This window comes from Sus scrofa, chromosome 2 (assembly GCF_054392235.1).
Source record: "Sus scrofa isolate SSC_HxYL_T2T_F1_AM1 chromosome 2, Sscrofa_HxYL_maternal_Yorkshire_Landrace_v2.0, whole genome shotgun sequence".
Classification (NCBI taxonomy): Eukaryota; Metazoa; Chordata; class Mammalia; order Artiodactyla; family Suidae; genus Sus; species Sus scrofa.
This window is the reverse complement of record NC_139384.1, coordinates 87093694-87117337: the sequence shown is the minus strand read 5'-3', so window position 1 is coordinate 87117337 and position 23644 is coordinate 87093694. Positions and strand designations below refer to the sequence as shown.

Genomic DNA, 23644 nt, shown 5'->3' with positions numbered 1-23644 from the left:
GCATCTGATGAGATGAAAAGACAATGGTCTCTGCGACAAGGGCAGCACCAGGAGTCAGTCAGTGGGAGCACTGGGCAGAGGGTCAGGGTCGGGGGCTTTGGGGAAGAAATGCTGCAGCAAGAGGCTGAGAGGGGTCAGACGTGTAGAGAAACGTTAGCCTTGCTGAGACGTATGGGCACAGAGATCACCCTGTGCAAGGACCCCGCGGCGGAAAGGACGAATGAGCGAGAGGACCCGCAGTTCGCGGCTTTCCTGAGTGCACATCCCATGTTCAGATTTGCTCCTAGACGTCCTGGATTATCAAACACGACCCTAGACTCGCAGCAAGAGGGTCCGTGGGGCTCGGGAGGGACGAAGGCACAGAACCTTCCCGCCCACCACCAGGGCCGGGCACCATCCTGGGTTAGAGACGGCGGGACCGAAATCGGGACCGGGGGCACTCCCGGCTCTTCGAGCGCCCCAGGAACAATTCCCAGTTGCGAAGCACAGAAAGCGCTGCGAGGCCTCGCCCCGCTCGGCGTCAACGCTGACACACAGCCACGCCGGCGTCTGTCAGCCCACTGGATGAGCCCTCACGGGCGGAACGGCGGCAAGGGCAGGGACGGCTGGCCGGGGTCCGAGCCGCCGCCACTTACCGCCGAGGCCACGGCTTCCTCCAGTTCCGCCGCCTGCCGCTGCGTCTGCGCGCGCCACCCCACTTCCGCTTCCGCCCCCGCTGTGACCCCTCAGCGCTGTCCCGCCCCCCAACTGGCCGAAACACCGCCCTCTCTTAAAGGGGCCGCGGAGCTCTAGAGGCCAAGGAGGAAGCACCTCCAGGTCCTGGCCTCGCCACTGCCCAGTGCCCAAACACATGCCCAGTCGCCTCCCGATCTCTGAGGCCGTCCTCACTCTAGAACGCCCCCGTCAGAAGTCTCAGGGGGCACTCCGCAGGATCCGGGTGAGCCCGGCGTCCGGTCAGGGTCCAGGGAGACCCTGGGCCATCCCGGTCTTCAAGGGCATCCCGGGCGGAGGATACAGCTCGGACCAAGGCCCCAAGGCGTGTTGTGGAAGAGCTCCGCGTGACCTCATTTCTGGGGAGACCCCACGAGGCCTCAGGCTTGCTGCTGTCTTCCACTGGGTCCAAAAGCCTGGGTTTGCTAAAGACTCTCTGGGACCCCTCTCTATGCAGGGGTCTGAGGACAGGTGGGGCGGAAATCACAAGCACAGTCTGTGTACAGAAAGGTGCCTGCCTCTCTGGGACCCCAGAGAAGTCCTGGTCCAGATCCGCCGCGGCCACTTCCACACCCAGTACTGTCTTGGAAACAGGGAGCCACCACCCTCCCCTGGCTCACTCTAGGACCCGAACCCCAACCCTCTTCTGTAGGGAGAGTAACCCGATACCTGCAATTGTGCTGAACTTTCCTGGGGGGTTGTGGACAAAGTCCAGAGCTTGCGGAGCCCCAGGAAAAGCACACTAAAGTCAAGAAAGGGAAAGGAACTTTAAAATTTTTAATCTTTAATTTGTTTTCACGTTTTTCCTTCGTTTTGCTTCCAAAAGGAAAGGAGAGCGTAGCTCCGTTGCCTGTACATTGTCCACGCCCCTGGATGAGGGGCAGGTCCCAACGCCTGCCTACCGGCTGCCTGGAGGGCAGTGCTTGGGGAGCCCGGGGATTCACATGCAGCCCCCAGCGCCGGGGCGAGGTCCGGGCGCCGCCTTATCGCTGAGGTCCGTTAGGCTAGGTGCGCTGGCTGGGCAGCTCCTGGGAGATGAAGCGGCGTAGGCGCTCCAGGTACTGGCTGTAGAGCTCGATGTCGTTGTGCCCAGCGCCCTCTACCCATAGGGGCTCCACGGCCTTGGGGCAGCGCTCGTAGAGCGCCAGCCCATGCGAGAAGTCGATCACCTCGTCCTCCGTGCCGTGGATGATGAGCACCGGCGACGTGATTTTGGACACCTTCTCGATGCTGCGGGGCGGGGCACGTTAGGCCTCCGCGCCCCACCCCCGCCGAGGCCCCACCCCTGAGCTCCGCCCCCCGCCCTCAGATCCCGCCCCGCGCTCACTTGGGGAACGCGTCAAAGCAGTAGGTCTTCTTGGTGTCAGGGAAGGCGACGCGCATGCCCGAGGTGAGCGGGGAGTGCAGCACCACCGCGGCGCACTCGTAGCGCGAGGCCAGGTCCACAGTGGGCACAGTGCCGATGCTCTGCCCGTACAGGACGATGCTGTCCGGGCTGATGCCGTACCTGGCAGCGGTGGGGTCTGGATCAGCTGTGATGCCACAGGCACACACCCCTCCCACTGCCCGCCCATTCTCCACGCAGGCTCCAGGCAATAGGGTCAGGCCCAGGGACCCTCCCCTGCCCCCAACACCGAGGCAGTCCGCTCATTTGGAAGGCAGAACCCGGACAGGAGTGAGGGAAGCTGGCCGATCACCACCCCAGGCCGCCTGGCTGTACCCTCAGTTGCCACAGGTCACACCTGGCCAGTGCCCCTGTGAGGAGAGTTGAGAGGCATTGAGGTGCACTGCACTGTAGTTCCTGGGAGCGGTCCCTAGGGCCTCGCCTGCTCCTCCTGGCCACCCCCCACCCCTACACACACTTGGCCAGGGCCACATGCAGGACCTGCTTGGGCCCTTCCTGTTCCTGCTGTGCGGAATTGGCCAGTCCCTCCTGGTGGCCCTGGAAGGGGGCACATCTTCCTCCCAGCACCCGCACCCTCACCCATCCCTGGCCCTGGGAAATAGAGGCAATCATGTCCTCTGATGTCTCAGCCAGTTTGCAGCCCCTCAGGTGCTCAGTACAACACTGAAGGACAGGAAGAGCTGCTCCCGAGGGAACAGTGGGTGGCCACCACCTCCTTCTCTGGGCACCTTCCCTACAGAGTGGCCAGGTTATAGGCACGACTCCCATATCCAGACCTTCCCTCCCCTGGTACAGCTGATCCAGCCCTACGACTCCCATGTGCCCTTTCCTGACACAAAGACCCCCCCTCACTACCCTCCCAGCGCAAGGGTCCTCCCTGGCCTACCTTTCACACACCCACAGCCCTGACCTCAAAGGGCATCCCCTCTTCCCAGCGGCCAGGGAAGGTCTGCGTCTCACCTGGGCAACCCACCTGGGTACTCGGGGGCCATCTTCACTGTTTCCACTACCAGGCCTTGCAGATGCCACCTGGCCTTGTGCCCACCACCCTGGCCACTCTTCCCCGGCCTGCTTCCAGGTTTGCAATGACCACCACTGTGCTGGGCACCAGTGCAGTCCTATCAGTCAGCTCCAGGCAGGGACCCCCAGCTGCCACCTGGCTCTCTCCCCCTGGATAAACTCAACAGCTGCCGGATGGCATGGCTCTTCTTTCCAGACCTTCCCAGCCCCAGGTCACTTCTTGGACCCAAGTCTCCTATCCTCCTGCTGACTCTGGCTGTTGGGGATGAGAGACCAAGTCTCCGGAGGTCAATGCTGACAGATGACAGAGCTCAGAACCCTCACCTACCAAGAGGTAAGATTCTGCCATCCGGCATTCCCGTCATGGCTCAGCAGAAACAAATGTGACTAGCATCCAAGAGGATGCAGGTTCAATCCCTGATTTCACTCAGCGGGTTAAGGATCCAGCGTTGCCATGGGCTGTGGTGTAAGTCGCAGATGCGGCTCAGATCTGGCATTGCTGTGGCTGTAGCATAGGCCAGCAGCTACAGCTCTAATCAACCCCTAGCCTGGGAACCTCCATATGCTGCGGGTGCAGCCCTAAAAATAAAAAAAGATTCTTCCATCGACTCCCAGACAGTGGGGACAGGCTGAGGCAGCTGAGCGTGGACACATACCTGCACAAACCCACCAGCATGGGTCCCCAGTGTCAGGGCGGTGCCAGGAGACCCTGCTCTCAAGGCCTGCCACAGGGACTGCCTGGTGCATCACTACAGCAACCATGCCCCGTCTCCCCAGGGCAGGCTGGCTCTGGTCCCCGCAGGAGCTGGTTGCCCAAGTCAGCCAGGCAGGCCAAGATGGGGCTATGCCGAGCAGGCAGTGTGTGCCACCTCCGGGAAGTGGGGGTCAGGTGATCTCCCTACAGATCAGAATAGGTGCAGGGCCACACTGCACTATACCCAGGGAGGACCCAACTTCTGCCAGTTGACAATCCCACCAGCTACCAGGGCTGCGCTGGGTAACGAGCTGCCTAAAAGAATCTTCCAGGCCCAGAGGAGCCCCACCCTCAGGATAAGGCCAAGTTCCACAATCAGAAGCCTGAATCAGAGGCCTGGCCCCACCCTGCACCCCAAGTGCTCCCTCAGCCTCGGCCTCCCAGTCCTTTTACACAGCCTTCACACGCCACCGCTGGGCCCAAGTCCTCTGCACACCACTCCCTCCAGGCAGAGCCTCCACCCCCAGAGGGATGCCTCCAGGCCCTGTCCATGCCCCTGCCCAGGCAAGAGGCTCCCAGGAGGGGCCAACCCCAGGGAGGTGAGAGGACAGCCAGCCTGCCTCCCTGCACACCAAGCACGCCTGTCACCATGCAGGGGAACATAGGTCAGGCCTCACCCTGAGGTCCAGTGTGGCCACAGATAGGGTCCCTCTCCTGCAGGGCCACCGACCCAGGCTTCCTCCCTCCCTGGAAGGCAGCCCCAGTGCCAGTATGGGTACCTTCAAACCACCAGTTTCACCCAGTCCAATCACCTGTGAGGAGCCGTGCTGCTTTCCCCCCCGCCCCCCGCGGTGCCATGCTCACCTGGTACGCAGGGCCTGCCAGGCAGCATCAATGTCGGCGTAGAGGTTCTTCTCCGAGGGCTTGCCAGAGCTGACGCCGTAGCCGGAGTAATCATAGGAGAAGATGTTGCAGTTGATGCGCGTGCCCAGGCCGATGTAGAAGCTGCTCATCTGGCCCAGGTCCACTGCATTGCCATGCGAGAAGAGAACCGTATATCTGCGGGTGGGCGGTGGAAGCACAGGTCAGGGGGCAAGGGAGCAGGGGCGGGGGAAGAGGTACCCACCAGGAGAGACAGAAGGGCATCAGGCTTCAGCCCGTGAAAGAAACCACAAGGACCTAGTCAGGTTCTCAGCACAGGTGGAGCGCCAGCACGAGCTCAGGAAGCCACAGTGCCCATCACAGCTAAGATGCCTATGCCCCTGGGCAGCAGCTGCCTCTCCTCTGGAATCATTCCTTTCGAAGGGACTCTGACAGCCCTGAGGAGGGCGGGCACCTATGTCTGCTGCACAAGACAGCAGCTTTCTGTCACCAGGACTGCCCACAAGTGAGGCCAAGCCCTGTTCAGAGGGCTGAAGCTCCCCTCCTAGAGAATGACCACGCCCTCATTTCTGCCTTGGGGCCCAAGGCAGCCCTGCAAGGCCCGCATGCCCAGGGCAGGTAACCAGGCTGGTCCTAGCCGATGGACACTTCCAGAGTCTTCCTCCTCTGGTGCCACTGGCCCCCACCCAGCCGAGCCCAGCCCAGTCCAGCCGAAAGGTAAAAGCCTGCCCTTTGGACTCAATCCAGAGCCAGAACCCGGCTGGTTTGAGGGCAGAAGCACCTGGAAGCCCCCACCTCTGCCCCACAGTAGGAACAGGGAGTCAGACTTGGCCCAAGCTGCCAGCCAGGCTACAGGTGCCCCAGCCTCAAAGCAGGTGCTGAGGCCTCAATGGGGACCAAGAGCCCTGGAGACCATCCCTGGGCAGGTAAAGACTGAAACCCGGAAGCAGGAGGCTCTATGGTGAGCAAATGGCATGACTCAGCCACTAGAAGCCACTTTGCTATGGGGTCTTTTCATCCCAAGACAGGCTGCCTGTGGCAGTTCCTTGGTGGCCAGGGGCGGATCTCATCCACTGCCCCTTGAGCAAGAAAAATCCTGGGGGCATCCACTCCGCCAGATGGGCTCATGCAAGCTCTGGTCCTAGCAGGGCACCAGCCAAAAGGAGATCCCTGAGGACGGAGCATATCCCGGGCCTGGATCTCACCTGGCGCCTGGCACGCAGCGCACGTACATGCAGGAGATGCGGTTGCCGCGGCTGCTCTTGGTCAGGAAGACCTCGATGGTGTCCAGCTCACGCTGGCTGTACTGGAAGTCAGCGCGCTCCATCAGGTGGAGCTTCCAGCGCCCAGGGGTGCCAGCTGAGGCCCGCAGGGTCCCCGAGGGGGCGGCCCCAGCCCCGCCGGGTCCAGGTTCCGGCTCAGGCATCAGCGAATAGGTGGGCTCCGGAGGCAGGAAGGCGAGCTTGGCAGCAATGCGGCCAGGACAGGGCGGGCAGCAAAAGAGGCAGCAGAGCTCGGTCACTGACAGGCCATTCATGGTGGGCACCAGGCCCTGGGGCAGGCCTCACCCGGTGGGGGACGGGAGAGGGTGCTTGGAGACAAGGGCAGGGGGCAGGGCACCCCCCAGCCACCGCCCCAGACAAGAGCCCCGTTAGGAGGCTGCAGCCCAGCCCCATTGCGGTCCAAGCTGAGCCCTCAGGAGCCTCGCAGCCTCGTGTGTCCATGTTGTGCAGAGGGAGAACCTGCAGAGGAACAGAAAGATGTGGGGTCCCTGGGGTACCACTGGGAAGGCAGAACATGTCCCAAGCCCTCAGCTTCCCCACAGTGCAGTCTCTGAAGGCTCCGCCTGCCACCACAGACCTTGGGCCCAGCCTGCCCTCCTTAGGGCACCAAGACCTCCCCAGCAACCCCTTCTGCTAGCTTTCCTCATCATCAGGCACCAATGCCTGCAGGCTGTGCTGGGCCATCAGACCTCCAGGCCACCCAGCTCTCCCCAGCAAAGGCCATGCTCCAGGCTCAGAGAAGCCCTATCACCCCCAAGGTCCCTCTTCATCTGCCACCCCCGGGTGACGCAGCTCAGTCGAGGTGAGGACAGACTGCTGATCAGAGGGACCCTGGAGCAGGCTCCCAGTGCCAGGCCTCATGTCCACAGACAGGAGCCCAGGCGGAGGAAATACAACAAACAAAGGCTCTGCAAACAAAAGCAGGATACATCTCTAGGCTGGGAAGGCCCAGAGCTCAGACAATGGCTCTCTCCTGTGCTCGGGGCCAGGCCTGGGGGTCAGCCGGCTGAGGTAGATCATGGGAGCCTGGGACTCCTTCCCAACCCAGAGGTCTGTGGCCTGGGGCAAGTGGCTTCACCTCCCTCGGCCTCAGCTTCCTCAGCTTCCTGGTCTATCAATGCAGACACCACTCTTGTCACAGAAACAAGGAACAAGATGAGGGGTAAGTGGTGGAGAGGACATGGCTCAGAGGAATGTGAGTCCTCCCTTCTGCAGAATGTTGTGAAACACTGTCTTAGACTACAGCTAGATCACAAAGGGAGCTGGCAGCATGAGACTGGAAGAAACTACAATGATTTGAGAAAAACCTACTCATTTACTCCGTTTTCCCTGCAGGCTGGAAGAGAGGGAGACACGCTCACAGCTCAGCACCAGCAGCAGAGCAGCTGAGCGCACTGCGTGTGGGGGCCATAGCGTTAGAAAACCACTGGACCAGGGCCCTGGGAGTCAGAGTAGGTCCGTACAGTCTGAAGCCCAGAAACACACCTGCTCCGTCCAGACCTGTGATCTGAGACCAAGGGCTGCACAGAGCCACATCCCACAGTCGCCAGGACTCCAGGCACATGGAGGGGAGTTGGCGGGGGAGGCAGCAAGAGCCACAGCGAGGACACGAATGGCCTCCTGGAATCCCCAGACTCCCAGGGGGATGCTGACTTTAGATGCAAGTACTTTCAGAAGGCAGCATCCATCATACTGGTTCCCAGGCAAAAGTGAGTTGGCCCCCTGAGGACACATGCCAATGCCAAGGGCATTCTGGGTTGTGACAACTGGGAAGGCAGGTACTAGCATGGAAAGGGTGGAGACCAGGGATACTGCTCAACACCCCACAGCACACAGGACACCCTCCCTCCCGCTCCAGAGAGTCAACCAAACTGAGTTTGCTCAAACATATTTTCAGAGGTCCAGGCCCCAACAGGTGACACTCCACAGGTGCTTTGGTGGCTTGGTCTAGAGTTTGGGCAGCACAGAAGGCTCGTTCTGAGAAGAAGGCCTGGCTGAAAGCCAGTGCACAGGAAGGGGGCCCCCAGCAACCTGAGGATGAACAGGAACACCAAAGTGGACAAGGCCCACTGACCAAGCCACAAACCCAGGTGTCAACCTTGACAGCTCCCTGCACCCTCAGATCCGCCCATCACAGGGCCTGCTGACTCCATTCTCCCCCTCCCACAGTCACCTGGTACATGCACAGTCTCCTTTCTCGCTGGTCCACTCCTTGGCCACCATCACCCCCACCAGAGCATTCTCCCCCAAACAGCCAAAAGATCTTTTCACAACACAAATGTGATCATGCTACCTTCTAGGGTGGCCCAGTGGCCCCACTATTATCAGGATAGATATCAAATCCTTCTCCACTGACCTGCCAAGTCATCAAGGGGCTTGGGGCCGACCTCCCCAGCCTCACTCATCTTGTACCTTACTCTCCCCAGGTGAGCCCCACTGCCCCCTCCTGCCTCAGAGCCACAGCCCACCTGGTTCCCCAATCTCACTAGACAGCTCTTGCCCCTTGTCCCACCCACCATTCAGATCTCCCTGTCAGCGCTGCTCCAAACAGGGTCAGTACCCCTGCACACTGTCATGGTTCCAGATCTCTCTCTGCAGTTCATATGTTCATGTTCAACCATATGCCCCTCAAACCAAAGAGAAACTCCATGAGGGCAGGGCCACTATTTGTTCTTGCTCAATGAAATGGCCAAAGGACCAGGGCAAAGGGGAAAACTACAGTACAGTACACCACGTCTGACAGAGAGGAGGAATGGTCTCTTTAGCCATGCAGACCTGGGACCAACCTTCTGCTGTCTTTTATGGATGTCACTGACTGCGCCTCAAGAGCCAGGCTCGGGCTGGACAGAGCACACTCAGGTGCCTCACTCACTAGGTAGGCATCGCTGGCACCCAGAGCCTAGCAATTCCATCCCAGGTGGCAGTGTCATAAGGAACAAGACAGAACCAGACAACTGCAATACTTCAGGCCGACCTAAATACGGACGACTGTGATGGCACCTCACCCAGCCAGTCAGGGTGGGAAAGCTGCAAGGAAGAAGGTGCCCTCTGAAAAGCACAGGGCAAATGCCAGGTGACAGAGAGCAGGGCTGAAGGCAAGACCCAGTGGTAACAGCAAGTTCTAGGAACTGTGGCTCCAGAGCTAGAAGGACACTGGGAAGAAGAGGTGAGCAGGGGAGTCCTGGAGAGAGCCAGGGCTGGGTCAGGCCGCACCCGTGAGCCCTGCTGCAGTTTGGACTTCATCCTGGAGTGATGAGGAATCCTGAAGGAGTCCTAGGTGGAGAATGTACCCCATGGATTAAGGGCTGTGAACGTGCCCTGGCTGCATCCTGGAGACAGGAATGGAGCAGAGGCTGGGAAATCTGCCTAAGTGTCACTGCCGGCCAAAAGACGCCTGCGAAACGGCAGAGGTGTCTTGGAGACGTTAAGGAAGCAGGGCTCCGCTCCCGCTGATGGAGAGGGCCCGGGTGTCGGGCTGGGGGACCGGTTCGCGGGCAGAGGCAGAGTCCGCGGCTCGGACGGGGCACTCCCCGAAAGCAAGGTAGCGTCTCCAGGACGGTGGGCGCACACCGCAGGTCGGAGGGCTGAACGGACAGCGGACCGGGCTCTGTCGGACTCTGTCCCGCGATTCTCAGGCCTGATCTGAGGGTCCTCCTCCCGGACCGCGGCCGCCCAGTGAGTGAAGGCTCTCGGGGGCGTCGGGCCGGGCTGCCCTGGCCTCGCGGCCCGCCCCGGCTCCCCAAACGGCCGCAGGAGGCACTGAGACCTCGCTGCACCGCCGCACCCGCCCCTGCCTGGCACTCACCGCTGCGGCCCGCGCCCCCCGGCCCCGGGGCCGCGCTCCATGGCTCCCGGCCGCCCGCCCTTCCGTCAATCCCTCGGCGCCCCGGCCCGGTTGCCTGCACCGCCACGGCCGCCGCTCCCCCGCGGGCGGAAGTGAGCCTCACTCCTGCCACCGCCCCGGAAGTGACGCGAGGTGCGCGCGAGGGACAGGGGCCGGGGGCCGCGCGGGGCGCGGGCGCGAGGCGCGCATGGGGGGAGGGGCCGCTTTCCTGGGGAGCAGGGCAAGAGTAGTGGGCGGGGACCTGGTGGGTGGGCGGGGACCTGGTGGGTGGGCGGGGACCTGGTGGGTGGGCGGGGACCTGGTGGGTGGGCGGGGACCTGGTGGGTGGGCGGGGCCGGGCAAGTTGGACAGGTTTCCGGTGGAGACACAATTCACTGGTTCCTTTACTCATTCCCAGGCCAGTACTAGGGTGAGGCAAGGGAGGCACTCGTCTCCGAAGCAAAATTTACAGGGTGCCAAAAAACTTCTTAAGATGAAAAAATTTTTTCTTTTTAGGGTTGCACCCGTGGCAGCAGAGATGCAACCGCGGCCTACGCGACAGCAACACCAGATCCAGATCCGAGCTGTGTCTGCGACCTACACCACCGCATATCCTTAACCCACTGAGCCATTCCAGGGATCGAACCCACATCCTCTTGGACACTGGTCGGTTTCCGTACCACTAAGCCACAAGGGGAACACCGAGATAGAGGAGTTTCTATCGTGGCTCAGTGGAAATGATTCTGACTAGTTTCCATGAGGATGCGGTTTGATCCCCTGCCTTGCTCAGTGGGTTAAAGATCCAGTGTTAACTTAAAATAGATTTACAAGGAGATCCTGCTGAATAGCATTGAGAACTTTGTCTAGATACTCATGTTGCAACAGAAGAAAGGGTGGGGGAAAAATGTAATTGTAATGTATACATGTAAGGATAACCTGACCCCCTCGCTGTACAGTGGGAAAATAAAGAAAATTATTTTAAAAAAATTAAATACATTAAAAAAAAAAAAAAGATCCAGTGTTGCTGTGAGCTGTGGTGTAGGTCACAGAAACGGCTCAGATCTGGCGTTGGCTGTAGCGTTGCTGTAACATTGTTGTGGCTGTGAATGTAGCCAGTGGCTACGTCTCCAATTGGACCCCTAGCCAGGGAACCTCCCTATGCCGCAGGTGCGGCCCTAAAAAGCAAAATAATCATCATCATCATCATCCTCATCCTGGGAATTCTTGTCGTGGCTCAGAGGTATTGAATCCAACTAGCATCCATGAGATTGGCCTCGCTCAGTGGGTTAAGGATCCAGCATTGCTGAGATTCAATATGAGTCACAGACATGGCTCAGATCCCACGTTGCTGTGGCTTGTGGTGCAGGCTGGTGGCTACAACTCCAATTCTGATACCAGAAAGATGATAACAGAATCCGGGTTCTTATTCACGGCAGTGGAAGAATGAACTCCACGAACAGAGGCAGTAAGCAAGCAAAGTCTTTATTAAAGGAAAGCAAACAGCTCCCAGGGTTTCTGGGAGGGGGGAGAGGAGCCCCCTTTCTCTATTGTCCTATAGATTTTTTTTTATTCCTTAAAGATGGGGGGGGGTACCAACCTTGGGTCCAGAAAGATGTGGTTTTCTCCCATTGGCCTTGTTTAATTACCTGCAGCAGTCCTTGTCCAATAGGGTCTTAGGCGTGTAAATATCCCATAAATCTCGTAGTTTCTTTGCCCTTTTCTTCCCGTAAACTGAGTCACAGGGGATTAGGGATTAGTGTCAATCCGGGCGTAGGTACACTCCCTATAGCAAACAAGGCCTGTGGGGATGTTACTCCCTGGAGTCCTTAAGCCACAAATGTTAATCAATGGCCATATCAAAGAATGCATCAAAGCCCATGTTCCTACACTGACTACCTGAATTAATATTCTGCCTCAATTTGACCCCTAGCCTTGGAACTTCTATATGCCACAGGTTCAGCCCTGAAAAACAAACAAACAAAAAAACCAAAAAAACTTGAAGGCGTTCTTATTGTGGTGCAAGGGGAACGAATCCCACTAGTATCCATGAGGATTTGGGCTTGATCTCTGGCCTTGCTCAGGGGGTGGGGGATCCAGTGTTGCAGTGAGCTGTGGTGTAGGTTACAGACTCAGCTTGGATCCCACGTTGCTGTGGCTGTCATGTAGGCCAGCAGCTGCAGCTCCAACTAAACCCCTAGCCTGGGAACTTCCATGTGCTGGGAATGTGGCCCTAAAAAGACCAAAATGACATTTTGTTCACCATGGATTCTTTTGCACTGTTTTTTTTTGACTTCCTTATTTGTTGTGCCTGAGGCAAAGGCCCTGTGCTCCTCACCCAGCCCCTCCCACTCAGCTCACCCTGCCGGAAGTGAGGCAAAGGTAGAGCTGAATGAGGATGAGGGTTGGGAGCAAAAGAGCAGTATGATTGAAGGTGACCCAGGAACTGAAAGGATGAAAATGCAACCTGACTCTCCCAGAACCCAGGAAGTTAATAAGAAGCTCTAAATGCCCTCGAATTCCAGACCCTGTTCCCTATAGGTAAAAGATCATACTTTTTGCTGTTTTAGGGCTTGCTTTCTGCTCTGTACAAAACTTTGTGGAAGGGGAAAAACAGGCCCCTGAGTATGTGCCTCTATGCTTGAAACTTCTTGAAACTACTTGAGATAACAGGGAAAGGGTTCCTAACTGCTTGTTTGGCTTCTGTAAACCTGCTTGCATAAGATAAAAAGAGGAGAAGTCAATCGCCTAACCGACCCCAGTAAGATCGGGCGTGCCACAAAATGTTGAAAATTCTGATAAATATATCTTGGCGACAACATGTCTCCCCTGCCCAGGAACAGGCACAAACATGTAACTCCAAAACAATTTAAATTAATTGGTCCACAAAGCGCAGGCTCTCGATGTTTTAAAATGATTGGTTTGTGAAGTGCGGGCTTTGTTGTGAACCCCATAAAAGCTGTCCCGACTCCGCACTAGGGGCCACAGTCCTCTACCCCTGCGTGGCGTATGACTGTGAGCCCCAGCGCGCTTGGAATAATCCTCTTGCTGTTTGCATCAAGACCGCTTCTCCTGAGTGATTTGGGGTGTCGCCTCTTCCGAGTCCAGACGAGGGGGATTTTCCTTCTGCTGGCCTTTCATTTGGTGCGTTGGCCGGGAAACCCCGCGACCACCCCTCACACCCAAGAACCGACTTGGAGGTAAAGGGATCCCCTTTGGAATGTGTGTGTGCGTGCCGGCCGGCGTCTCTGTTCTGAGTGTCTGTTTTCGGTGATGTGCGCTTTCAGTTTGCAGCTGTCCTCTCAGACCGTAAGGACTGGGGGACTGTGATCAGCAGACGTGCTAGGAGGATCACAGGCTGCCACCCTGGGGGACGCCCCGGGAGCTGGGGAGAGCCAAGGACGCCTGGTGGTCTCCTTCTGTCGGTCAGAGGACCGAGTTCTGTTGTTGAAGCAAAAGCTTCCCCCTCCGCGGCCGTCTGACTCTTTTGCCTGCTTGTGGAAGGCGCGGACGGGTCGCGTGTGTCTGGATCTGTTGGTTTCTGTTTCGTGTGTCTTTGTCTTGTGCGTCCTTGTCTACAGTTTTAATATGGGACAGACGGTGACGACCCCCCCTTAGTTTGACTCTCGACCATTTGGACTGAAGTTAAATCCAGGGCTCATAATTTGTCAGTTCAGGTTAAGAAGGGACCTTTAATTCTGAGATTATCCTGGCTGTTAAAGCAAATATTTTTCAGACTGGACCCGGCTCTCATCCTGATCAGGAGCCCTATATCCTTACATGGCAAGATTTGGCAGAAGATCCTCCGCCATGGGTTAAACCATGGCTAAATAAACCAAGATAGCCAGGTCCCCAAGTTCTGGCTCTTGGAGAGAAAAACAAACACTCGGCTGAAAAAGTCAAGCCCTCTCCTCATATCTACCCCGAGATTGAGGAGCCGCCGGCTTGGCCGGAACCCCAATCTGTTCCCCCACCCCCTTATCCGGCACAGGGTGCTGCGAGGGGACCCTCTGCCCCTCCTGGAGCTCCAGCGGTGGAGGGACCTGCTGCAGGGACTCGGAGCCGGAGGGGCGCCACCCCGGAGCGGACAGACGAGATTGCGACATTACCGCTGCGCACGTACGGCCCTCCCATACCGGGGGGCCAATTGCAGCCCCTCCAGTATTGGCCCTTTTCTTCTGCAGATCTTTATAATTGAAAATCTAACCATCCCCCTTTCTCGGAGGATCCCCAATGCCTCACGGGGTTGGTGGAGTCCCTTATGTTCTCTCACCAGCCTACTTGGGATGATTGTCAACAACTGCTACAGACACTCTCCACAACCGGGGAGCGAGAGAGAATTCTGTTAGAGGCTTAAAAAAAAAAAAAAAAAAATGTTCCTGGGGCCGACGGGCGACCCACACAGTTGCAAAATGAGATTGACATGGGATTTCCCTTGACTCGCCCCATTGGGACTACAACACGGCTGAAGGTAGGGAGAGCTTGAAAATCTATCGCCAGGCTCTGGTGGTGGGTCTCTGGGGCGCCTCAAGACGGCCCACAAATTTGGCTAAGGTAAGAGAGGTGATGCAGGGACCGAACGAACCTCCCTCGGTATTTCTTGAGAGGATCATGGAAGCCTTTAGGTGGTTCACCCCTTTTGATCCTACCTCGGAGGCCCAGAAAGCTTCAATGGCCCTGGCCTTCATAGGACAGGCAGCTCTGGATATCAGAAAGAAATGTCAGAGACTGGAAGGGTTACAGGAGGCTGAGTTACGTGATCTAGTGAAGGAGGCAGAGAAAGTGTATTACAAAAGGGAGACAGAAGAAGAAAGGGAACAAAAAAAAGCGAGAGAAAGAGAGGAAAGGGAGGAAAGACGTAATAAACGGCAAGAGAAGAATTTGACTAAGATCTTGGCTGCAGTGGTTGAAGGGAAAAGCAATAGAGAAAGAGAGAGAGATTTTAGGAAAATTAGGTCAGGCCCTAGACAGTCAGGGAACCTGGGCAATAGGACCCCACTCGACAAGGACCAATGTGCATATTGTAAAGAAAAAGGACACTGGGCAAGGGACTGCCCCAAGAAGGGAAACAAAGGACTGAAGGTCTTAGCTCTGGAAGAAGATAAAGACTAGGGAAGACGGGGTTCGGACCCCCTCCCCGAGCCCAGGGTAACTTTAAAGGTGGAGGGGCAACCAGTTGAGTTTCTGGTTGATACCGGAGCGAAACATTCAGTGCTACTACAGCCATTAGGAAAACTAAAAGATAAAAAATCCTGGGTGATGGGTGCCACAGGGCAACGACAGTATCCATGGACTACCCGAAGAACAGTTGACTTGGGAGTTGGACGGGTAACCCACTCGTTTCTGGTCATCCCTGAGTGCCCAGCACCCCTCTTAGGTAGAGACTTATTGACCAAGATGGGAGCACAAATTTCTTTTGAACAAGGGAAACCAGAAGTGTCTGCAAATAACAAACCTATCACTGTGTTGACCCTCCAATTAGATGACGAATATCGACTATATTCTCCCCTAGTAAAGCCTGATCAAAATATACAGTTCTGGTTGGAACAGTTTCCCCAAGCCTGGGCAGAAACCGCAGGGATGGGTTTGGCAAAGCAAGTTCCCCCACAGGTTATTCAACTGAAGGCCAGTGCTACACCAGTGTCAGTCAGACAGTACCCCTTGAGTAAAGAAGCTCGAGAAGGAATTCGGCCGCATGTTCAAAGATTAATCCAACAGGGCATCCTAGTTCCTGTCCAATCTCCCTGGAATACTCCCCTGCTACCGGTTAGAAAGCCTGGGACCAATGACTATCGACCAGTACAGGACTTGAGAGAGGTCAATAAATGGGTGCAGGATATACACCCAACAGTCCCGAACCCTTATAACCTCTTGTGTGCTCTCCCACCCCAACGGAGCTGGTACACAGTATTGGACTTAAAGGATGCCTTCTTCTGCCTGAGACTACATCCCACTAGCCAACCACTTTTTGCCTTCGAATGGAGAGATCCAGGTGCGGGAAGAACCGGGCAGCTCACTTGGACCCGACTGCCCCAAGGGTTCAAAAACTCCCCGACCATCTTTGACGAAGCCCTACACAGAGACCTGGCCAACTTCAGGATCCAACACCCCCAGGTGACCCTCCTCCAGTACGTGGATGACCTGCTTCTAGCGGGAGACACCAAACAGGACTGCTTAAAAGGTACAAAGGCACTACTACTAGAATTGTCTGACCTAGGCTACCGAGCCTCAGCTAAAAAGGCCCAGATTTGCAGGAGAGAAGTAACATACCTGGGGTACAGTCTGCAGGACGGGCAGCGATGGCTGACGGAGGCACGGAAGAGAACTGTAGCCCAGATACCGACCCCAACCACAGCCAAGCAAGTGAGAGAGTTTTTGGGGACAGCTGGGTTTTGCGACCTTAGCAGCCCCACTCTACCCACTAACCAAAGAAAAAGGGGAGTTCTCCTGGGCTCCTGAGCACCAGAAGGCATTTGATGCTATCAAAAAGGCCCTGCTGAGCGCACCTGCTCTGGCCCTCCCTGACGTAACTAAACCCTTTACCCTTTATGTGGATGAGCGTAAGGGAATAGCCCGGGGAGTTTTAACCCAAACCCTAGGACCATGGAGGAGACCTGTTGCCTACCTGTCAAAGAAGCTCGATCCTGTAGCCAGTGGTTGGCCCGTATGCCTGAAGGCTATCGCAGCTGTGGCCATACTGGTCAAGGACGCTGACAAATTGACTTTGGGACAGAATATAACTGTAATAGCCCCCCATGCGTTGGAGAACATCGTTCGGCAGCCCCCAGACCGATGGATGACCAACGCCCGCATGACCCACTATCAAAGCCTGCTTCTCACAGAGAGGGTCACGTTCGCTCCACCAGCCGCTCTCAACCCTGCCACTCTTCTGCCTGAAGAGACTGATGAACCAGTGACTCATGATTGCCATCAACTATTGATTGAGGAGACTGGGGTCCGCAAGGACCTTACAGACATACCGCTGACTGGAGAAGTGCTAACCTGGTTCACTGACGGAAGCAGCTATGTGGTGGAAGGTAAGAGGATGGCTGGGGCGGCGGTGGTGGATGGGACCCGCACGATCTGGGCCAGCAGCCTGCCAGAAGGGACTTCAGCACAAAAGGCTGAGCTCATGGCCCTCACGCAAGCTTTGCGGCTGGCCGAAGGGAAATCCATAAACATTTATACGGACAGCAGGTATGCCTTTGCGACTGCACACATACATGGGGCCATCTATAAGCAAAGGGGGTTGCTTACCTCAGCAGGGAGGGAAATAAAGAACAAAGAGGAAATTCTAAGCCTATTAGAAGCCTTACATTTGCCAAAAAGGCTAGCTATTATACACTGTCCTGGACATCAGAAAGCCAAAGATCCCATATCCAGAGGGAACCAGATGGCTGACCGGGTTGCCAAGCAGGCAGCCCAGGGTGTTAACCTTCTGCCTATAATAGAAACACCCAAAGCCCCAGAACCCGGACGACAGTACACCCTAGAAGACTGGCAAGAGATAAAAAAGATAGACCAGTTCTCTGAAACTCCGGAGGGGACCTGCTATACCTCAGATGGGAAGGAAATCCTGCCCCACAAAGAAGGGTTAGAATATGTCCAACAGATACATCATCTAACCCACCTAGGAAATAAACACCTGCAGCAGTTGGTCAGAACATCCCCTTATCATGTTCTGAGGCTACCAGGAGTGGCTGACTCGGTGGTCAAACATTGTGTGCCCTGCCAGCTGGTTAATGCTAATCCTTCCAGAATACCTCCGGGAAAGAGACTAAGGGGAAGCCACCCAGGCGCTCACTGGGAAGTGGACTTCACTGAGGTAAAGCCAGCTAAATACGGAAACAAATATCTATTGGTTTTTATAGACACCTTTTCAGGATGGGTAGAGGCTTATCCTACTAAGAAAGAGACTTCAACCGTGGTGGCTAAGAAAATATTGGAGGAAATTTTTCCAAGATTTGGAATACCTAAGGTAACAGGGTCAGACAATGGTCCAGCTTTTGTTGCCCAGGTAAGTCAGGGACTGGCCAAGATATTGGGGATTGATTGGAAACTGCATTGTGCATACAGACCCCAAAGCTCAGGACAGGTAGAGAGGATGAATAGAACCATTAAAGAGACCCTTACCAAATTGACCACAGAGACTGGCGTTAATGATTGGATAACTCTCCTGCCCTTTGTGCTTTTCAGGATTAGGAACACCCCTGGACAGTTTGGGCTGACCCCCTATGAATTGCTCTATGCCCCCCCCCCCCGGCAGAAATTGCCTTTGCACATAGTGCTGATGTGCTGCTTTCCCAGCCTTTGTTCTCTAGGCTCAAGGCGCTCGAGTGGGTGAGGCAGCGAGCGTGGAAGCAGCCCCGAGAGGCCTACTCAGGAGGAGACTTGCAAGTTCCACATCGCTTCCAAGTTGGAGATTCAGTCTATGTTAGACGCCACCGTGCAGGAAACCTCGAGACTCGGTGGAAGGGCCCTTATCTCGTACTTTTGACCACACCAACAGCTGTGAAAGTCGAAGGAATCCCCACCTGGATCCATGCATCCCACGTTAAGCCGGCGCCACCTCCCGATTCAGGGTGGAAAGCCGAAAAGACTGAGAACCCCCTTAAGCTTTGCCTCCATCGCTTGGTTCCTTACTCTATCAATAACCACTCAAGCTAATAGTAAACGCCTTGTGGACAGCCCGACCTCCCATAAACCCTTATCCCTCACCTGGCTACTTACTGATTCCAGTACAGGTATTACTATTAACAGCACTCAAAGGGAAGCTCCCTTAGGGACTTGGTGGCCTGAGCTACATGTCTGCCTTCGATTGGTAATCCCTGATCTTAACACCATGTCCACACCCCCCGATATACTCCGTGCTTACGGGTTTTATGTTTGCCCAGGACCCCCAAATAATGAAAAATCTTGTGGTAACCCCAGGGATTTCTTTTGTAAACAATGGAGTTGCGTAACCTCTAATGATGGATATTGGAAATGGCCAACCTCTCGGCAAGATAGGGTAAGTTTCTCTTATGTTAACACTTATACCAGCTCTAAACAATTTAATTACCTAGATTGGATTAAACAGAAAACTACCAATTGCTCTCCTTCAGACCTGGATTACCTGAAAATAAGTTTCACTGAAAAGGGAAAACAGGAAAATATTCAAAAGTGGATAAACGGTATGTCTTGGGGAGTAGTGTACTATAGAGGCTCATGGGGAGGAGAAGGATCTATTCTAACTATTCGCCTCAGAATAGAAACTCAGATGGAACCTCCGGTTGCTGTAGGACCGAATAAGGTATTAGCCGAACAAGGACCTCCAATCCAAGAACAGAGGCCATCTCCTAATCCCTCTGATTTCAATACAACCTCTGGATCAGTCCCCACTGAACAGTTGGGCCTTGCTTAATTAATAGGTTTGTTGCCTTTGTTAGAGAATGAGTGAATGCAGTCCAGATCGTGGTACTTAGACAGTAGTACCAAGGCCTTCCAAGCTAAGGAGAAACTGACCTTTAGCCTTCCTAGTTCTAAGATTAGAACTATTAACAAGAGAAGAAGTGGGGAATGAAAGGATGAAAATGCAACCTGACTCTCCCAGAACCCAGGAAGTTAATAAGAAGCTCTAAATGCCCTCGAATTCCAGACCCTGTTCCCTATAGGTAAAAGATCATACTTTTTGCTGTTTTAGGGCTTGCTTTCTGCTCTGTACAAAACTTTGTGGAAGGGGAAAAACAGGCCCCTGAGTATGTGCCTCTATGCTTGAAACTTCTTGAAACTGCTCCTAACTGCTTGTTTGGCTTCTGTAAACCTGCTTGCATAAGATAAAAAGAGGAGAAGTCAATCGCCTAACCGACCCCAGTAAGATCGGGCGTGCCACAAAATGTTGAAAATTCTGATAAATATATCTTTGGCGACAACATGTCTCCCCTGCCCAGGAACAGGCACAAACATGTAACTCCAAAACAATTTAAATTAATTGGTTCACAAAGCGCGGGCTCTCGATGTTTTAAAATGATTGGTTTGTGAAGTGCGGGCTTTGTTGTGAACCCCATAAAAGCTGTCCCGACTCCGCACTAGGGGCCGCAGTCCTCTACCCCTGCGTGGCGTACGACTGTGAGCCCCAGCGCGCTTGGAATAAAAATCCTCTTGCTGTTTGCATCAAGACCGCTTCTCCTGAGTGATTTGGGGTGTCGCCTCTTCCGAGTCCAGACGAGGGGGATTTTCCTTCTGCTGGCCTTTCAGAACCTCTTTGAAGATGGTTAGGGCAGAACTTGCTGGGAGGAACAGAAGCAGAGGCTGGACCAGCCTCACCCTTGCAAGCCTCCGCCCTTTGCAGGGTGCCTTTCCTTTGGCCTGTAAGCCTAGTCCAGCTCAACCTCTCCACCCCCCACCCCTCCTCCACCCTGTAGGCAGCCCCAGCCCCTCCCCTCCCCAGGGAGTCTAATCTTCAGCTTCTTTGCAGAGATAAGCCTCCCAGGCCAGCCCTCCCCTACAGCCCCATTCCTGGGTCAGCTGGCTAGAGAGGACTCAGTCTCAGGAATGGACACTGTCCAGGGGTGGTTTCCAGCCTGTTTCCTCTGGCTGCTTGCCTGGGACCCAGCTGCCTCCTCCCACAACTATGAGCCCTAGGGGGCCGTCGTGGGATGTTCCAGTCCCCCCCAGCCTGGGCTGCCCCCCTCTAGGCTCCCGGTATCAGCTGTTCTGCTGAGGTCCAAAGGTCACAACTAGGGCAAGCTCCTTCCAATTTCCTTGTGCCAGAGCAGGAAGAGGCCTGTCCACAGTCTCCTTCCCTGGCCCCTTCTCCATCTCCAGCCCCTTCCCCTGGACTAGAAAGGGCCAGAGATGTGGCTGCACCAGAGCTGAGCTCCACCAGGACTGAAATGCCCCAAAGAGAATATCTGCAGACCTGCCCTGAGCAGAGTAGGGGGCAGGTGGTGGACCCAGGAGGTGGGGGTAGGCCCAAGTCTCCACTCAAATATGACTTGCCCTGCTCTCACCTAGTTGCCCCACTGACCAAAGGCGCTGCTGTGAATGTCCCAAGGTCTCAGAAGGTCAGTAACTCCTCTCTCCTCCCTATCCCAGAGCCCCTGCTTGGTGTTGGCCCATTTTTTCCCACCTCTTTTGCCCCTGTTCTCTGCCCCAGCCCAGCCAACCTTGCCAAAATTGTTCCTACCCCAGGGCCTTTGCACGTGTGGTGGCCCTAATAGACACAGGGCTGGCTCCTCCTCCTCTTCAGACACTCACTCTAATATCACCACCTCAGAAAGCTCTCCCTGACCACTGTTAGAAATTACAATAACTCTGGCTCCGGTCGTCAGTGTCAGAAAGTGAGACAAATGGAGTTCCCATCATGGCTCAGTGGTTAATGAATCCGACTAGGAACCATGAGGTTGCGGGTTCGATCCACAGCCTTGCTCAGTGGGTTAAGGATCTGGTGTTGCCATGAGCTGTGGTGTAGGTTGCAGGCATGGCTCGGATACTGTGTTGCTGTGGCTGTGGTATAGGCCGGCGGCTACAGCTCCGATTCGACCGCTAGCATGGGAACCTCCATATGCCGCGGGAGCGGCCCAAGAAATGGCAAAAAGACAAAAAAAAGAAAGAAAAAAGAAAGTGAGACACGTGGACAAGGAGAAATCTCGACAAGGCTCTTTACTTCTGCAGAAGAGAGCGGGCACTCCAAAAAGTGTGTGTGCTAAAGAAAGGATGCTCCCCTATTTATCCCTAACACAGGTGATGTACCTGTCCCCTTCCCACTGGTCAGGTTAGGGTGCACACTCTTCCCCATAGGCTAATTTGAAACAAATTGTTACTGGGAGAAGAAGGAAAGGGGAGGGGTGGGGGTCACAGGAAGGTGAAACCAGAGCAAATTAGAGTAATCAAGATTTCCTTTGATAGAAAAGACATTATGTTACTTTCCATACCACCCCCCACACAAAAGTCCCCACCACACACCCAATTTATTTTCATCATAGAACTGGCTATCAGGAGCTGCTGCCATGGCTCAGCAGGTTAAGAAACCAACAAGTGGAGTTCCTGTCATGGCTCAGTGGTTAACAAACTGGACTAGTATCCATGAGGACACAGATTTGATCCCTGGCCTTGCTCAGTGGGTTAAGGATCTAGTGTTGCCATGAACTGCGGTTTAAGTTGAAGACGCAGCTCGGATCCTGCGTTGCTGTGGTTGTGGCAAAGACCTGGGGCTACACCTCCGATTCAACTTCTAGCCTGGGAACTTGCATATGCCTGCATATGTGGCCCTAAAAAGACAAAATACCAGAGTTCCCATCAAGGCTCAGTGGTTAATGAATCCAACTAGGAACCATGAGGTTTCGGGTTTGACCCCTGGCCTCGCTCAGTGGGTTCACGATCCGGCATTGCCATGAGCTATGGTGTAGGTTGCAGACATGGCTCGGATCCTGTGTTGCTGTGGCTCTGGCATAGGCCAGTGGCTACAGCTCTGATTCGACCCCTAGCCTGGGAACCTCCATATGCCTCGGGAGCCGCCCTAGAAAAGGCAAAAAAAAAAAAAAAAAAAAAAAAGAACCCGACTAGTATCATGAGAAGGAAGCTTTGATCCCTGTTCCTGCTCGATGGGGTTAAGGATCATGCGTTGCCGTGAGCTGTGGTATAGTTCGCAAATGTGGCCTGGATCTGGCGTTGCTGTGGCTGTGGCGTCTACGTCTCCAATTCCATCCCTAGCCTGGGAACTTCCATAGGCCGCACATGCGGCCCTAAAAAGAAAGAAAAACAAAACAGAAAAAGAATTTGCTGGAGTTCCCATCATGGCTCAGTGGTTAACGAATCCAACTAGGAACCATGAGGTTTCGGGTTCAATCCCTGGCCTTGTTCAGTGGATCAAGGATCTGGCATTGCTGTGAGTTGTGGTGTGGGTCGCAGATGCGCTCGGATCCCCGCGTTGCAGTGGCTCTGGCGTAGGCCAGTGGCTACAGCTCCGATTGGACCCCTAGCCTGGGAAACTCCACATGCCACTGGAGCGGCCCGTGAAATGGCAAAAAGACAAAAAAGACAAAAGAAAAAGAACTTGCCATCACTTTACTGTTTCCTTGTTTATCATGTCTTCTCCATATTCCATGGGCTCCAAGTTCTCCGGGGCAGGAACCGAGGTTCTTGTCCACCATGGGCCCAGCTGTCCCCATGCTGCCTGATGAATCAATGGATGCATAACACATGGGAGAGGGTTAATTCCCAACCCAGAGGACGGCTCTTGAGAAGGTGGAAGGGGGCTCCATGAGCTTTGGGGTGTTGCCGGCAAACCTCAAGCCAGGGTGAGGTGCTGTGCTTTTCCTCTCTCCTGTCCTGAGACACTCAGCCCAAAAGGAAAATAACTTGATGACAGTAACCAGTGATCTTAAAAACAGTCCCACCTGGGAGTTCCCGCTGTGGCGCAACGGGATCAGCAGGGTCTCTGCAGCGCCAGTACCCAGGTTCCATCCCTGGCCTGGCACAGTATTAAGGATCCAGCGTCACCACAGCTCCCATGTGAGTCTCAGCTGTGGCTGGGATCTGATACCTGAACCAGGAACTCCACATGCTGCAGGGCAGCCAATAAATAAACAAATAAAACAATCCCACCTGGAGCAGTGAGTTCCAGCCCTGTGCTGTCCAACTTGGAGGCCAGCAGAGCTCTCACACCTATTTCAATTAAATTGAAGGAGTTCCCCTTGTGGCTCAGCAGAAATGAATCTGACTAGTATCCATGAGACCGCAGGTTCAATCCCTGGCCTCACTCAGTGGGTTAAGGTCCAGCATTGCTGTGAACTGCATTATAGGTCGCAGGCAAGGCTTGGATCTGGTGCTGCTGTGGCTGTTGTGCA

General features: G+C 55.2%; 1 protein-coding gene and 1 long non-coding RNA gene across 5 annotated transcripts; one reads left to right on the top strand and one right to left on the bottom strand.

Moving 5' to 3' along the window:
- Positions 1-1478: 1478 nt before the first annotated feature.
- Positions 1479-9933, bottom strand: ABHD17A (abhydrolase domain containing 17A, depalmitoylase). 2 transcript variants are annotated; one of them, XR_014837914.1, is made up of 5 exons: positions 9801-9933; positions 5918-6454; positions 4695-4889; positions 2039-2466; positions 1479-1941 (listed from the first exon to the last, which is right to left on the bottom strand). XR_014837914.1 is itself a non-coding variant. In XM_003122999.7 (5 exons), the coding sequence occupies exons 2-5, from the start codon at positions 6247-6249 to the stop codon at positions 1716-1718; spliced, it is 933 nt and encodes a 310-aa protein (XP_003123047.3). In that variant the 5' UTR covers positions 6250-6454; positions 9801-9933; the 3' UTR covers positions 1479-1715. The 2 variants fall into 2 exon arrangements, 1 of the variants encoding a protein (XP_003123047.3); XM_003122999.7 differs by having other exon boundaries at positions 2039-2218.
- Positions 9934-12795: 2862 nt separating this feature from the next.
- LOC110259374 (uncharacterized) lies at positions 12796-19971 on the top strand. Of its 3 annotated transcripts, XR_014837926.1 has the most exons (4): positions 12796-13015; positions 14041-14286; positions 15426-16852; positions 17687-19971. It is a non-coding gene; the product is annotated as an uncharacterized LOC110259374 (long non-coding RNA). The 3 variants fall into 3 exon arrangements; XR_014837924.1 differs by lacking the exons at positions 14041-14286; positions 15426-16852 and having other exon boundaries at positions 18123-19971; XR_014837925.1 differs by lacking the exons at positions 12796-13015; positions 14041-14286 and having other exon boundaries at positions 14443-16852; positions 18123-19971.
- The last annotated feature ends 3673 nt before the right edge of the window (positions 19972-23644 follow it).